Source organism: Dipodomys spectabilis, unplaced genomic scaffold (genome assembly GCF_019054845.1).
Source record: "Dipodomys spectabilis isolate Male_0828 unplaced genomic scaffold, ASM1905484v1 ptg000023l, whole genome shotgun sequence".
NCBI classification, from domain to species: domain Eukaryota; kingdom Metazoa; phylum Chordata; class Mammalia; order Rodentia; family Heteromyidae; genus Dipodomys; species Dipodomys spectabilis.
The window spans coordinates 917,181-933,534 of record NW_024870700.1 but is presented as its reverse complement, the minus strand read 5'-3'; the positions used below and the strand labels follow the sequence as shown (position 1 = coordinate 933,534).

At 41.2% G+C, this 16,354-nt stretch overlaps 1 protein-coding gene across 1 annotated transcript in view; it reads right to left on the bottom strand.

The window, feature by feature from the left end:
* The window catches only part of Jam3 (junctional adhesion molecule 3), a 57,308-nt gene extending 41,289 nt beyond the window's left edge, over positions 1-16,019 (bottom strand). Inside the window, 2 exon segments of the mRNA XM_042674947.1 lie at positions 15,816-15,956; positions 15,959-16,019. Coding sequence (XP_042530881.1) covers positions 15,816-15,956; positions 15,959-16,019 — 202 coding nt within the window.
* Positions 16,020-16,354: the final 335 nt, after the last annotated feature.

The window sequence follows — 16,354 nt, the reverse complement described above, 5'->3', positions numbered from 1 at the left end:
AACATTTTTAAAACATCTCCTATCTCATCAAAATAAGCTACAGGGAAACTTTCATAGAGAAAGTTCCTCCAAGTTAGCACTGTAATAAAAGTCTTAGAGAACCAAGAGATAGATGAAACTTCTAAACTCAATGAAAAGAAAGCAAAGCAGAGATGGTAATATTTGTATTAACATTTTAAAACTTAGTTCTTTCACACACAAACTCAGTTGCCTCTGTAACAATCCTGAAAAATGTGTAATTTCTTTTCTATAGACTAAGAGCAACACTCAGAAGTGTTAGAATACTACTTAACCTTCCATTAGTCAGTATCAAAGTGGAACTCAGGTCTCTGACTTGAAATATACCAAAGCACAGTCTCTGGTTTCCCATTTGTCAAGGATACACTTGAACAGAAATCTTGGCTAGCTGCTCTGCAGGAAGCTTACTGCCTCCTCAACTCACAGCTGAAGAGCAAACTCACCTGCTGAGCTGCATAGCCCTCTTAGCCGTAAGTGCCTGCATACCCATACATGACCTACCTTTATGTTGGGTATCGTTCTATTCACAAAAATACTCCTGTTTTTCTATATTTGAGGTTGTACTGCCAGATTTTACAATTTTTACCTTTCAGTGATTCCTCATTTTTAAGTAATTTCATATTCATAATTGTATATTTGTTTTCCTAGTGAAGCAGAAGCCAAGTCAAGTCACTAATAATTAGAGACAAGATACACATATAAAAAGATATCACATTAGATATTTACATTGATAGATCAATGTAACATAAAATGATATAATTTAATGACAATTGTGATTGAGATAAGTGAGACTGGAGCCTGAAGAATATCTAATTTTGAGGCACACACTAGTAAAACAAGTAAGAAAGATTTCAAGCCAAGAGCAGCAGTACAAACCTGTAATTCCTGCTATGAAGGAGGAACAGGTAGAAAGAATGAAGGCTAAGGACAGACCTGGGCAAAAATGTAAGGCTTTATCCAGAAAAACAAAAGCCAAAAGGGACTGAGGCATGACTCAAGTGGTAGAGAACCTGCCTAACAAGCACTAGGCCCCAAATTCAAATTCATTACCCCAAGGAAAAAAGCTAGCAATATAACCAAAAATCTACAAACATGATACCGTTATTATTGCTTGGTACTCTGTAAATGTTCCTACATTTTTTTAAGATTGTTGATCACTTCATCAATCATTTAGTAATATTATCTGGGGAAAACCAGAGTAATTAGGACTATCCTTTAGCTATGGTCAATGAAAACATTTACTATTAATTAAATATTAAATTAATGTAATGTAACAGTGCAAACTATAAACATATATTTTACTGGGAAACCTTCAATCTACAGTTTCATACTTTAAATGGTATTTTGAGGGTATTCCTAGTAATCCTCAATCCTCTTTGAGAAGAGAAAGCTCATTACCATATCTCACCGCTGTGGCATTACAAGAGCTCACACTGGCAGTCACAGTAGATCCTGCAACTTCCCATCACAGCCCTTGGAGTCAAACAGCATGGCCAAATATTCTGAGAAGCCATTCCAACACTAAGATGACCAGCAGTGACAGCTACCCAGAGATGTGTACCTCACAATCACCCCACTAATCCAACATGAAGGTGCTCCCACTCCCAACACTACTTTTAGCTGAGAAAAGTACCTGCGGCCATTCTAACACTACCCAAAGTAAGAAATACAACAAAGGGGAAGGTGGAGCAGAAAAAAAGTAAGTCAATGGGTTGTAAAGAATCTTTTGGGAAACTAAGGACATGCTGCTAGAATGAAACCCAGGGCTATGGAAGGGACTCCTCTGCAGGTAAGGACCCTTAAGCTGATCTGATGAATTTCACTTTAGATTGGTCAAAAATAATTAAGAATCTAATGAATCCTAACAGAACAGTAATAGATGCAGAAGCAGCAGCAACTGTTACTAATAGTAAATCTCTACTACCAAGTGTTGAAAAACAAAACCTAAAATGAGGGCTCATTATACCAGATACTCTGCTGAGCACACTTCATAAGAACTATTTATTTTACTGTATTAAGTACTATTAATTTGGTTATAATCTAGATACTGATAGAACTTTAGATAGTGTTTTGAAAAATATTATTCAAAGTCAGATACTGTCCTATTTTTACAGAGATAAGGAAATGGCTTTCAGGAGTCATACAGTAGAGCTGAAACTCAAACTCTTGTGCTCCTCAAACTCTTGTGCTCCTTCATGATGAGTAATAATTCAGAAGAGGAAGAGCCTGCCTCCCTCTAGAGGTCTACAAAAGAGGCTTTTGCAGAGAAGTCCATAAAGCTGCATACTGAGGAAAGAGTTGGAAATGAAAAGGAAGAGAAAGTGATAACCTGCACTAGCGGTGCATGAATCACAGCAACAGAAGAGGAGAAATGGCAGCGCATGGTTACAGAACAATTCTACACAGCCAAAGACTATCTTTCAAATCTTGTGATCATCCTCTAATAAAAACAAATCACTGAAGTCTTATGGTCAAAGTTCTCTTTTTGCCAGGTCCCCACAGCCATCCTACCTGGGAGGCAGAGATCAGGAAAACTGGGTTGTAATACCAGGCCAGGTAAAAAGTTTCTAAGACCCCCATCTCAACAAAAAATAAATCTGGGCATGGTGGATTATGCCTACCATCCTAGCTATAAGGGAAATAAAAATAGAACTGAGGCCTAAGCCAGCATATGCAAATAGTGAGACTCTATGTCAAAAATAACAAGAACAGGGGCTGGGAATGTAGTGCTTGCCTTGAGCAAAAAAAGATAAGGGTCAGCACCCAGGCCTTGAATTCAAGGCCCATACCTGGCACAAAAATAAAATAAAATATAATCAGAGAAAAAAAGCACTGAAGGTATGTCTCAAATGGTAGAGTGCTCCTTAACAAGCATAGAGCCATAGGTTCAAACCATAATACTCTCTATCTCTCTGTCTCTCTCTCTCTCACACACACAAACACATAAATTCCTTCCTTTACATAAGTATATTCTTGGAGAAGAAAAAGGAAAGAAACTTTTTTCTGGAATGCATTCCAGCTCCTCTTTGGAAGGGTGATGTAGACATGTAAAGAAGGGCTCCCTGAAGATAAGGGTATTTCCTCTAGAAGCCATGGCTTATATAGCCAGTAAGCTGAGGTTATTTCACTATAGGTAAGAGACAGTAGAGGACATGTCACTATGCTCACAACTGGGGTCTTACAGATCCAGTTAATTTTCTTCCTCCAAGTCTTTTTAGAACTTTTTAAAAAGGTGAGCTAAAAGGTGCTGCTCACAGGTAAGAATAGAAACAACCAAAGTTTCAACAGGTTTACTTGGCACGTAGGAAATGTACTTGGCAAGAAAAGGCACAGAAAGTAAAATGTGTGAGTTCAAAAGAGAACAAAACACAAAACATCTTCCTCAGAATTTACCTGACTCTCAACTCACTCTGGGACAGAGTGGTATAATTTACAAACAGCATGTGGGATATTAGCCACAGGACAATAGTAGGAGAAAATATTTGTTCTGGCTTCAGTGAGGTCTAAATCCCTCATTCAGTGTTATGAAACATCCTCCCAGCATTAGAGCCTAAGTTAGAGAAAGAAAAGGGGGGGGGGGGGAGTGGCGGTGGGATCTGTCAGGATGAGCACCAGCATAGGTGGAGGAGAAATTCCCTGTGAGAGTCTTATCTCCAATTAACCACTCAAAAACTGGAAGTGGTACTGTAGCTCAAGTGGCAGAGTGCTAGCCTTGATCAAGCAGTAAGAGGCTCAGAACAGAGCCCCAGACCCTGAGTTCAAGCCCCACAACTGACAATTAATTAATTAATTAAAACATGTACATATTTTTCAGGTCAAACACCATTTCAACTCTGACCTACTTCTAGAGAGTGATTTAGGCTGAAATGTGTAGAAAATATCCCCAGATGTTTGATATTAGCAGTCATCACTCATAAAACAATCTAACAGAAAAATCAAGTTCGCAGAATTAATGGAAAGACAAACATTCACCACAGAATAATAATACTTTTGCATACCACTCATGGACCCAACATGGGGTTAGCACCTAAGCACCTCAAATATCTGTGTTCCCATGGGAACTTGGGCAGCTTCTCAACTAAAGGTACATAAACAGTCTTCCTAGGGGTGGGGGGGAGTCCTAATCCCCCAGTACACTACATGGGAACTTTTCATTATGTGCATAAAAGTACATTTAGAGGAGGGATGGTAGCTTTCATCTTTTCCTATATTCAAAACACAGCGAATGTTTCCTGGGGGGGAGTCTAAAACAGTGCCTGATTTAAAAAAAAAAAAAAAAGACACGAAACTAGTTGCTCTTACTGAAAAACTGTTCAAGAGGATTACAAATTTCAGCTTAGTCTTCCTTACCAGAAAACTTTAAAAATGTCCAACTTGTTGTTTGTTTTTGTGCCTGTCCTAGGCTTGAACTCAGGGGCTGGATGCTGTCCCTGAGCTTTTTTGCTCACTGCTAGTACCCTACCACTTGAGCCATAGCTCCACTTCTGGCTATTTGGTGATTAAAGATAAGATTTTCATGGACTTTTCTGCCTGGGTTGGCTTTGAACCACAATCCTCAGATGTCCTAAGTAACTAGGATTAAAGGTGTAAGCTCAACATTTAAGCTTTTATTATGGTCAAAGTGAAAACTTCATGTCTGATGGTAAGTGTGAAGGTTAATCCTGATTAACTTGATTGGCTGGAGAAGCACTACAGACTAGTAAAGCAACTTTTGATGTGTCTGTGAAGGCTTTTCCAAAAAGGATGAACCTAAGGCAGGAAGACTTGTACACAATGTGTGTAGGAGGGCCTGAAAGGAATAAAAAGAACGCCATTAGGCATGAGCATTAATTCTTCTTTTTTTTTTCTTGGGGGTCCGGTCGTGGGGCCTGAACTCTGGGCCTGGGCGCTGTCCCTCAGCTCTTCAGCTCAAGATTAGCGCTCTACCACTTGAGCCACAGCGCCACTTTCGGCTTTTTTCTTTTCACTTATGTGGTGCTTAGGAATCGAACCCAGGGCCTCATGCATGCAAGGCAAGCACTCTACCACTGAGCCACCTTCCCAGCCCCATAAGCATCCTTTCTATGCTACCTGGCTGCCACGATGGAAACTGTTCTGCCCTCTCTACCATGATGAACAGGACCTCCGAAATCAACATTAATCATTCCTTCTTTAAATTGTTTCTCTCAGGTACTGTCACAGCAGCAGCAACAACAACGACAAAACTAAGAATGCCAATCCAACCAACCACCTATCACCTTCCCTTATGATACACACAGGAACTCGTTTTTTGTCTGAACTGGGGGCTTCATACTTGCTATGCAGGTAGTCTACTGCTAGAGACATACCTCCCTTTTTTGCTCTGGTTATTTGTGAGATAGAATCTCCTTTTTCACCTGGGAAAGCCTATTTAAGCTTCCTGCCATAGCTGGAGTGACAGGGATGTTCCACCATACTCTAGCTTTTTCTACTGAGATGGAATCTTTTTGTTCAGGCTAGCCTGGAACCACAATCCTCTCAATATCAGCTTCTCATGTAGCAAGGATAACAGATCCATATAACCTATGCCTGGTCAACAGGAACTTTTACAACACTAGACCTGCTAAGTAAAGCTATAGAAATATAAAACAAATGAGTAACACTGAGGATCTGAAAGATGAACTATGGGGCTGGGAATGTGGCTTAGTAGTAGAGTGCTTGCCTCGCATGTATGTATTCTAGGGATTACAAACATAACAGAGGGTGGCAGGCCTGACCATCAGTAGAAGCATGCTCTCCAAAAAACACCTTGACAGCATCAGTGTGGCTCATGCCTGTAATCTTAGTCACCCAGGAGGCTGAGATCTGAGGATGGCAGTTTGAAGCCAGCCTAGGTAGGAAAGTCTGTGAGAATCTTATCTCCAAAATGAACCACCAAAAAACTGGAAGTGGAGCTGTGGCTCAAGTAAGTGGTAGAGCACTAGCCTTGAGATGAAGAGCTGAGGGACAGCACCCAGGACCAGATTTCAGGCCCCATGACCAGACCCAAAAAAACAACAACAACAAAAAAGAAAACAATCATAAGAAACAACAAATAATAGACTTTGATGCCTAAGACTTCAGATATTTGAAATATCAGACAAGGAGCTGAAAGCATGGCTCAAGTGAAATATCCTTCTCTATATTTATAGACATAACATGAAATAGCTGTTCATATCTAGACATATGGGTCATGCCCTTAATCCTGGCTATGCAGAAGACTAAGATCTGAGGATTAAGGTTTAAAGCCAGACCAGGCAGAAAAGTCCACAAGACTGTCCAATTAACCTACACAAAGTTGGACTGGAGTTATAGCTCAAGTGGTAATGTATCAGTTGTGAGTGGGAAAAGCAAGCAAGAGGGTAAGGTTCTGAGTTCAGGGTGAGGTTCTGAGTCCAAGCCTCAGTACAAGCAAGAAAAAAAAGAAGAAGAAGAAGAAGAAGAAGAAAATAAAGCTGTGCATAAAATGCTTAAGTTTTTTTTAAAGGAATGAAAAACGAGGCAAGCAAAAAGAGGCCAAGAAGAACCAAATCAAGTTTCAGAAATGAGTGAAAAAATGCACTATCCACTGTTTCAATAGACTGGAAGCCGTTGTTAGCTGTAAAACAAAGATGAATAAAAACCTAGAACAGCAAACAGACAATATAAAACTTTGATGGAAAGATTAAATCTTGGAAGACAGAATACATTTAATCAGGATCCCAAAAGAATAGGAACTATACAATATTTGAACAGATACCTGCAAATTCCTAAAGGAGAGGAAGATGGGGAGAATAAGCAAATTCAGATACACAAAGAACAACATGTAACAACTAGTAAAAATAAAAAGAAATTCATCCTGGACACAATGTAGTAACATTTTGTGACAAAAAGGAAAAAAAATTCTTATAGAAAGTAGCTAGAAAAAAGAAACATAGGCAACCTAGAAAACACTGAAGGTTAGGCTACAGACTGCAGCAGTAAGACAGGAAGGCACATAGAGTCCAGGCTGTAAGACAAATAATTGACAACCTAAAGTTATATACCCAGTAAATACAAATTTCAAGAGCAAGATTAAAATATGCTACTTTCAGACACATAATAGTCCTCCTTATCTACAGTTTTAGTTACTTGAGGCCAACTACAGTCTGAGATACTAAATAGAAAAATTCCAGAAAGAAGCAATTCCCAAGTTTGAAAATGTGTATCATTCCAAATAGTGGGATGAAAGCTACTGTCCTGCTCAGTCTTCCCTAGGATAGGACTGATCGGCCCTTTTTACAGCATATCTATGCTTCTAAGTACATGCAATAATGAGCTGTCTAAGGCTCTTCAGTCACTTAGAAGGTATCTGGGTTATCAGACCAACTGTCATAATATTGCACTGTGATCAACTAGCCCTTAGTTTACTTAATTATGGTCCTGCTACCTTATGATGCTTGCCACCTTTAAGGATAAAGTCAAAGTTCTTGACTTACTAAGATAAAAGGCATCTGAGGTTGCTAAAGAATGAATCTTCTAGCCAGGCACTGGTGGCTCATGCCTGTAATCCTAGCTACTCAGGAGGCTGAGATCTGAGGATCACAGTTCTAAGCCAGCCCAGGCAGGAAAGTCCGTGAGACTCTTATCTCCAACAAACCACTAGAAAACCGGAAGTGGCTCTGTGACTCAAACGGTAAGAGCGCTCACCTTGAGCTGAAGAGTGCAGGGACAGCGCCCAAGCCCAGAGTTCAAGCCCCACGACCAACCAAAATAATAATAATAATAATAATAATGAATCTTCTGTCCATGAAATTGTGAAGAAGGAAAATGAAATATAATTTTGTTGTTGCACCTCAAATTGCAAAAGTTTCAGCAATAGCACATAAGTGCTTAGTTACAATGGAAAAGGTCCTACATTTCTGTGTTTTGTAGGGGAAAAACAGAAGGTTTGGTAATACTTACGGTTTGATGATATAAACAGTTTCTGGAGATCTTCATAAATATTCCTTGGTCTAAGGGGGAAGGGAGCCACTAGTTAAAAAAAAACTAGCTCATTGTCAAGAGACTGGCACTACAGGACACTACCTAGAACTATTCTAACAGCTTCCTAAATGGCTTTTCCTCTCCCATCATCTTGACTCCTTTTGTACACAAAAATTCCTTGAGTCAAAATCACTAATTAATTTCTAGCCCTTACATTGCTATTAAAACCTAAATTTAGCTGGGAATGTAGCTTAGTGATAGAGTACTTGCCTAGCATGCATGAAGCCCTGGTTTAGATTCCTCAGTACCACATAAACAGAAAAAACCAGAAGTGGCTTGTGGCTCTACTGACAGAGTGCTAGCCTTGGGCAAAAACAAGCAAGAACTGTACCCAGGCTCGGAGTTCAAGAGCCAGGATGGAAAAAAAAAAAAAAACACCTAAATTTCTTATGCTGACATTTAAAGTACATTTCAATTTTGCTATTTATAATGTTTTCTACAATGAACAATCCGGCTCCTCTATTTACTAGGTATAACTATGGGCCTTGTAATTAGCTTGCACAAGTCCCAAATTCAATATCTACACATTGAAACTTGTAACACTGGCTGCTAAAATAAATTAAAGTAGTTTCAGGTGCTACAGTGTGTTTGTGTCCTCCTAAAATTCATGTTGAAACCCTAACCCCTAAGGGCATTTGGAAGGCAATTTGGTTTAGATGAGGTCATGATGGGAAGCCTTCAGCATGAGATTAGTGGAATTTATAAAGAAAAGGTTTCAGAGCTCTCTCTCCTTTTACCATGTAGAAACACAGCACTCATCTGCCAGCCAGAAAGGAAGCTTCACAGGGACTAAAACTGCCAGCATATTTGGACAGTCTTATTTCCAGGATGGTAAGTAATGTCTGTTGTTTGGAGCATTCAGGTTGTTATATTAGCCTAAACTCACTACGATGCCAGATAAAGCAATCAGTGCCTAGAACATAGTATTCAATAAATGGTAGCTGTTGTTATTTATCATGGTAACAATTCACTCTCCCAAAGCACAATATATGAATTCCCAAGTTCATCCCATGGCTCATATTATTTCCTCCATTTTCCTGGTTTTTAACTTCTCTATTTCCCCAAATTTGCACTTATATAAATCAAACTTATCCTCCAAAAGGCAAGCCATGGTGATGTGTGCTTTTAATCTAGCACTGGGGAGGCTGAGGTAGACAATGGAAAATTCAAGAGCCAACCTTGGCTTCACTGCAAGATCCTGTCTCAAAAATAAGCAGTTGTATTGGGATTTGTTGCCATCTCTGTAAGCCTCCAGATAGCTGCACTTCATTCTAAGGACAAATATTTTCCTTGAGAACGATATCTAACAGGGAAGTCTGTGTTGGGCAGGAAGAAATGATGGGGCACCTTAACTGACATCTATCTTCAGGAACCATCTTTTTTTTTCAGAGTTAAAAAAAAAACTCTTTATCCAATCACAATCTAAGTAAGACTCATTACTCAGAAATCATGTTTACCTACTTTCTTTAACAAAGTTGGTGTGTTTTATAAGGAGATAATATGCCTAGTGTGAGGCATAGGAACCATCTTCTGACTCAACTTTCCACAGCAGTCAATCTGACTTTATACTCTTAGCACCGAAGAGAAAGAAATTACAGGAGTTACCTGGCTGGCACAGAGACTCTAGAGAGGTAACAAAACAGATTCTTTTGTCTGTTCAAAAAGAGTGGGAGGGGACTGGGAAAGTGATTCAGTGGTAGAGTGCTTGCCCTGCATGCCTGAAGCCCTGGGTTCGATTCCTCAGCACCACATAAGCAAAAAGAAAAAAGCAGGAAATGGAGCTGTGGCTCAAGTGGTAGAGCGCTAGCCTTGAGCTGAAGAGCTGAGGGACAGCGCCCAGGCCCAGAGTTCAGGCCCCATGACCAATGACAAAAAAAAAAAAAAAAAGAGTGGGAGTAGGAGTGAGGAGGTACTCTTAGCAGCTCTTTTCAGTTTCCAGTTAATCATTTGTCGAAGATGCCGCCACAGCTGGCTCTTCTAGCTAAAAGCCAGTGACAACTAAACTCTCAAATGACTTACAGAGACCTATGTGACCACACAACTGAGCATTAAGTGGGTTCCTCCTTCACCTAACGTCACTGATAATTAAGCTAGAGAAAGGCACATATGTCATACTGTAGTAAACCAACTGTTTGTTTCTTTGCTGGTGCCAAATCTAAAATTCCACTATTGCATGTACTAGAAACCAAACCAAAACACATTTTTCTCATTATAGTAGACAGAAAAAAAAATCCTCATTAAGGAAAAAATTTAAAAACAGGCAAAAGGATAAAAGAATAAGAAGGATAAAAGAATCGACCAGCAAAACATAAAAGTAGACATCAATCAGTCCTAAGACTAGCTAGTCACAAACAGAACCTGTCAACATTTTGGAGTATCTCCTCTGCTTTTTCCCTGATGTCTTGTGCAACAAATTCAACAATATATTCTATGTAAGCATTTCATCTTTTTTCTTTTTAACCTTTGAACCATAGAGGGTAGATGACAGAAAAGATAAATCAAGAAATACTACTCTAAAACCTGAGGCTTTTCTAAAGTTCTCAGGTCCACTGGAACTACTAAGATATATTAAACATGCCTAGACACATAGGCAGTAGTTAAACAATGTTAACTGGATTTCAAGTGACAAAAACAGGAGAGCAATATTTACTAGACTCATCTCTGGAAAGACAAAAACAGAAATAAAACTCAGCCTCTGGTTCTAAGAACTTTTTAAATATCATTGAGACGATATACCCAATAACTAAAGCTCAGTATACTGAGCAAGTATACAGTTGCCCTGACTCTTTTTTTTTTTGTTTGTTTGTTGTTTTTGGTTGTCCTGATTCTTGAGGAAGGGAATGCGTGATTCACTTTGTACCATTTACATGAAGAAAAGTGCCCACATAACAAGAGTTATTTGCTGTACTAAGATGAACTACAAAGATAGATAGATAGATAGATAGATAGATAGATAGATAGATAGATAGATAGATAGACAGATTATTTAACGATAGGAAAGATCACTGTGAACTGAGATTGCCAGATACAGCATGGATAATGCAGAATTTGATTTTAGTAATAGTTTGCAGACAAGGCTAAATCACAGGACCTTGGGATGCTCTGAAAATAATTAAGACATAAGGAAAAATGTGTGTGTGTGTGTGTGTGTGTGTGTGTGTGTGTGTGTGTGTGTCTCCGCAATGGGGCTTCAATTCTGGGCCTCATGTTCTTAAGAGCTCTACCACTTGCGCTACACCTCCACTTTTTGGCTTATATGCTAGTTAACTGGAGATAAGAGTCTCTTGGGTTTGTCTGCCCAGGCTGGCTTTGAACTGTGATCCTCAGATCTCAGCCACCTGTGTACTTAAGACTGTAGGCATGAGACACCAGCACCTGGCTTTATATGGTCTTAATTTCATTAAACAGCTTAATTTTTCCACACAAGAAACTCTGTAACTTCTGTAATTACTCATGGGAAATGTAATATATAATACACAATAGAAACTACAGAAACTAAGAAAACACAAACATACTAACACAAAACCTCACACTGAACATCAGAAACAAGGGTTAATTCTCTGAAAGTTTTCTGTGTGCTATGGAAAGTGGCAAAAAGGCACTAGCTTGACACTTTAGCTCTCCAAACAGAGTACCACAGTGGATTCTGTAATTCCTAAACTGAGTATAAAGAAATGTGCTTACCAAATTTTCTCTTAGGATCTCTTCATTCCCCAGTGAAAATATTTTGAAACACTACTAGAATTCAGAGGACACATTCAAGAACTTAAAACTTGGGTTGAATCCTAACAAATACATTCATATACATATTTGTGTTCATAGCACCTCATTTTAAACACATTTTAAAAGAGAATATAGCCCGGCCCGGTGGCTCACACCTATAATCCTAGCTACTCAGGAAGCTGAGATCTGAGGATCACGGTTCAAAGGCAGGCAGGGCAGGAAAGTCCAAAGCCAGGCCAGGCAGGAAAGTCCGAGACTCTTATCTCCAATTAACCATCAGAAAACTGGAAGTGGCACTATGGCTCAAGTGGTAGAGCTCTAGCCTTGAGCTGAAGAGCTGAGGGACAGCGCCCAGGCCCAGAGTTCAAGCCCCACGACTGACCAAAAAAAAAAGAATGAGGAGGAGGAGGACACAGCGCCCAGGCCCAGAGTTCAAGCCCCACGACTGACCAAAAAAAAAAGAATGAGGAGGAGGAGGACACACACACACACACACACACACACACACACACACACACACACACACACACACACACACACACACGCCCCAGAGTTCAAGCCCCACGACTGACCAAAAAAAAAAGAATGAGGAGGAGGAGGACACACACACACACACACACACACACACACACACACACACACACGCCTCACAAAGCCAGAAGTGGAGCTGTGGCTCAAGTGGTAGAGTACAAGCTTAAGCAAAAATGCTTAAGGTCAGAGCCCAAGCCCTGAATTCAAGCCCCAGTACTGGTATAAGAAATAGAGAATGAGAAAGAGAGGGGGAGGGAAGGGAGGGAGGGAGAGAAGGAGGGAGGAAAGGAGGGAGAGGGATTAAGAGGGAGGGAGGGAGAGGGAGAGAGAGAATCTAAATTTATTAACTCTATACATGCTAATTTCATTCACACATTCTCTTTTCTTTAGCCCAGTTGTGCTTCAAAAAAAAATCTAAAGAATTTATGGAGAAAGAATTTGCTAATTTCAGATCTCTAACAGCTGCTAAATCCATAGCTGCTTCTGTGACATTACATGGCAATCTCAGAAAATACACTTGGTCTGGGTTCTTCCAAAATAACTTATTTAAACCTACCTTACAGGATGCCTTAAGAGCAAGTTCCACAAAGCTTAGTTATTGGGTGGCTTATAACTCTGACTAGGTGTAACACTGCAATTACTTATGACCAAAATCTCTAGCCGCTATCCAGCCAGTCTTTTTGGCCTGTAATACTCAAGAACAAATGCCCATCAACAGGTCATCTGGGAATGAGCAGCTGATTTGAAGCACTGCATATTTTCAGGGCCTGGTGTTGTCTTAAAATATACAAATGTGACAAGGATTTTAACTATCAGATATTGTAAAGGAATTAAAACAACCTAACATGACAGGTCATTCTAAAATATAGTTCAAGTGTCCAAACACATGCAAATAAAAGAATTAGAATATTTCCTCAAAAATTTCCTAGAAATTGAGTTTTTGGTTTTGTAACCCTTCAGCGCACAAACTATCTTACTTTGAGAATACAGACTATTATTGTTTTAATTCTCAATAAAATACTTCTCTTTAGGTCATCAAAAGATTTTGAAACTAACAATAAACACTGCATTAATCATTCAAGAAAGACATATGGCATAACATTTGAAAAGCTGAACTGCACCTGTCACCAATTCAACAGAGGGATATTTTACATGGAAATGATGTAGCTTTAAAACTTAACAATTTTGCTACACTAACCCATAATAAGAATCTCATTGTCAAGCAGAACAAATAAAAATTTTACTAACACAATTGGATATCACCATGAGTAAGTGACTTCATCTCATCATATTTTTATTTCTTCATCCACAAGATGGGAAAAATCATAGTAACAAACTCTTAAAAGACTGTGTTAGCCCAGGTAGGAAAGTCCATGCTAAAGTTTTTAACAGAGACCAGCAAAGGTTAACGACCAAAGAAATGTTGGCTATTATGTGGGGAACTTTTCTTTTTTACTGATAAAACAGAATAGTAATACAATTGAAAAAAATCCTGAAAGCTAAAAAAGACACCATTTTATGATCTGTAAAAAAGAATAAAGCCTTAGGGTATGCTTAGGGTAAAAATAATAGAAAAAAACTTAAAGTTTTTCTTTTACATTTTTGAAAAGAGTCAGGCGCTGGTGGCTCATGCCTATAATCCTAGCTACTCAGGAGACTGAGATCTGAGGATTGTGCTTGGAAGCCAGTCCTAGCAGAAAAGTCCCCACTAGACTCTTATCTCCAATGAACCACTCATCGACTGGAAATGGAACTATGGCTCAAATGGTAGAGTGCTAGCCTTCAGCAAAAGAGTTCAAGGACAGCGTCAAGGCTCTGAGCTCAGGCCCCACAATCGACAAATAAATAAATTATAAAGCAAGCAAGCTACATCCCTTCAAGCTACATCCTACCATTTTGATTCTGGTTTGCAAATTGATTTTTCTTCTTATAATCTGAAGGTAAATCCCAGTATATTATAGCAAGAAAGCCACAAAATTAGCTGCTCAGGGAAGGCAAAATCAGATTATTTAACAAACCACTAAGTGGAAACTAATTCCTGAAGTTAAATGCCAAATGTTTCTACAATAAAAACTGCAAACTTTCATGTGAACAAACCTCTTTGACAATAGGGAGTTGTTCGAGTTTGTGAATAGGACAGTGTCAGTGTGAGTAACACAGTGGGAGCTGGACATTCCTGACACTCTTGTCCCCTGGCTACCCTTTGGAAACTTACATCTCCCAACTGCACTTGGTTTTGGAAGTTAACTTCCAGGCAAAGCACAGGTCACACCAACCACAAACGGAGACATCCTTCTCCCAGTTTCCAGTGCTTCTGGACCAGACCCCCTACTTTTTAATACACCATTGCTAGCATCCCAATAGAATGAACACTAAAATGCTTTGTCTTCCGAAGACTGTTCACCCTCCCCCCCCCTCACTCCCACACAATCCCTTGGTGTTTTGTTTTGTTTTGTTTTGTTTGAAAACCTGAAGGGATGATGATAAGAACAAAGCCGAAAGTCCAGATGACCTAAGGACAGAAAAGGGGCTGGACTGGTGGTTACTTTGGGAAGGCTTTTACATTTGGAAGGCTACCAGACCAAAACAACTGCTTTGGGATGATGCTTTTAGCAAATGTGAGTTTGACGCTGTGCATCCTGAAGGCAGCTTTGGGGGGGGGGGGGGGGGGAACAAAACAAAACAAGATGATCCATTATTCTCCGAAAACGGGTTGGTTAGAACCCTCCTCATACAGCTGCTGTAAACGAGGACATGAGATAACGGTTTCCAAGTGCTCTGTGTGTATGTGCTTGTGCACATTAATATATATGTGTATATATTAATGCTCGGTAGATGGAAACTTCTGTCTAACGGGCAGGACAAGGAAGATACTACCATGAGGTAATTCCAAAACAGTGAGGAGGAAGGAGGAGGGAAACAAAACTTTCGAGCGTATCAGTGTTATCCTCATCAAAAATGGCCCAGATGTTATGGGGGGGGGGGGGTGTCCGAGTCTCCTGGAGACAAAGGAAAGTCCTCAAACCCTCTGCACCAAGGGTTTCGGGAAAGCTGGCTTTGCCCAGTCCAGTTCTTCAGTCGATGGCAGGAGACCGAAGCAGGGCAGGTCCCCCCTCCTCCCCGCCGAGGGCTGCGCGCGAGCAGCCGGCCAGGCCTGGCCGGGCTGGGGCAGGGCTGGGGCAGGGCCCCGCGCCGCGCACCGCCGCGCACCGCGCGGCTCCCCGGGGTTTCCAGCAAGTTCCCCAGCCCACGCCGCAGCGGCCGCCGTCCTTCGCCCGCCCAGGCCTGGGGACCACCCCGCCGTCCCGGAGAGCAACTCGCCCCACGCGGGCGCCGCGGCGGGCCGAGGGTCGCCCGGCACGGACCGCCCCGCGAGGGCGCCCCTCCGGGGCCCAGCCCGCCCCACTCCCCGCCCCGGAACCGAGCCGGGACCCCCGGAGTCCCCGGGGCTGGGAACCGCTATTCTGCCTGGACCGGCTTCAGCCGCTCCGGCCCGCCCGGCTCCCTTCGCTCCTAGACCCTCCAGAAACGCGCCAGCTCACCCCTGAAAAGCAGCAGCAGGAAGAAGTCGGGCAGCCGGGCGCAGACCCGGACGCCTCGTCGCCGTCTCAGCGCCATGTCGAAGATAGCTGAGGGGCCCGCGGGCGCGCCGCGCAACTCAACGGCACCGCGCGCATGCGCCCTGACAGCCGTGACCCACCTCTAGTTACCATAGTGACCACCCGGCTGGGCCGAGCCGGTACCATGGTAACAGAGGAAGCTAATGTCTGGTTGCCATGGAAGCAACGATGCTCTCCAGACCCGGCCCAGGGGACCTCTTTCAATGAATTTAGTGGGAGGAGGGTAAAGCAGCGTGCTGAGAGTGGAGAAGGGGTCATTTCTATAACTAAAAATAAATCCATCCCTACGAGTCTGAGAAGGGATAGTCCGATTAAAATTCAAGAAATATTTCTTATTTTTATAAACAAGGATGTAGCCTTGTTGCCTTTACATCTTTAGGATTTGCAATTCCAAATAAGATGACAGGAAAAAGCGCTGAAACCTGCTTAAAACATTAGCAAGACACACACACACACACACA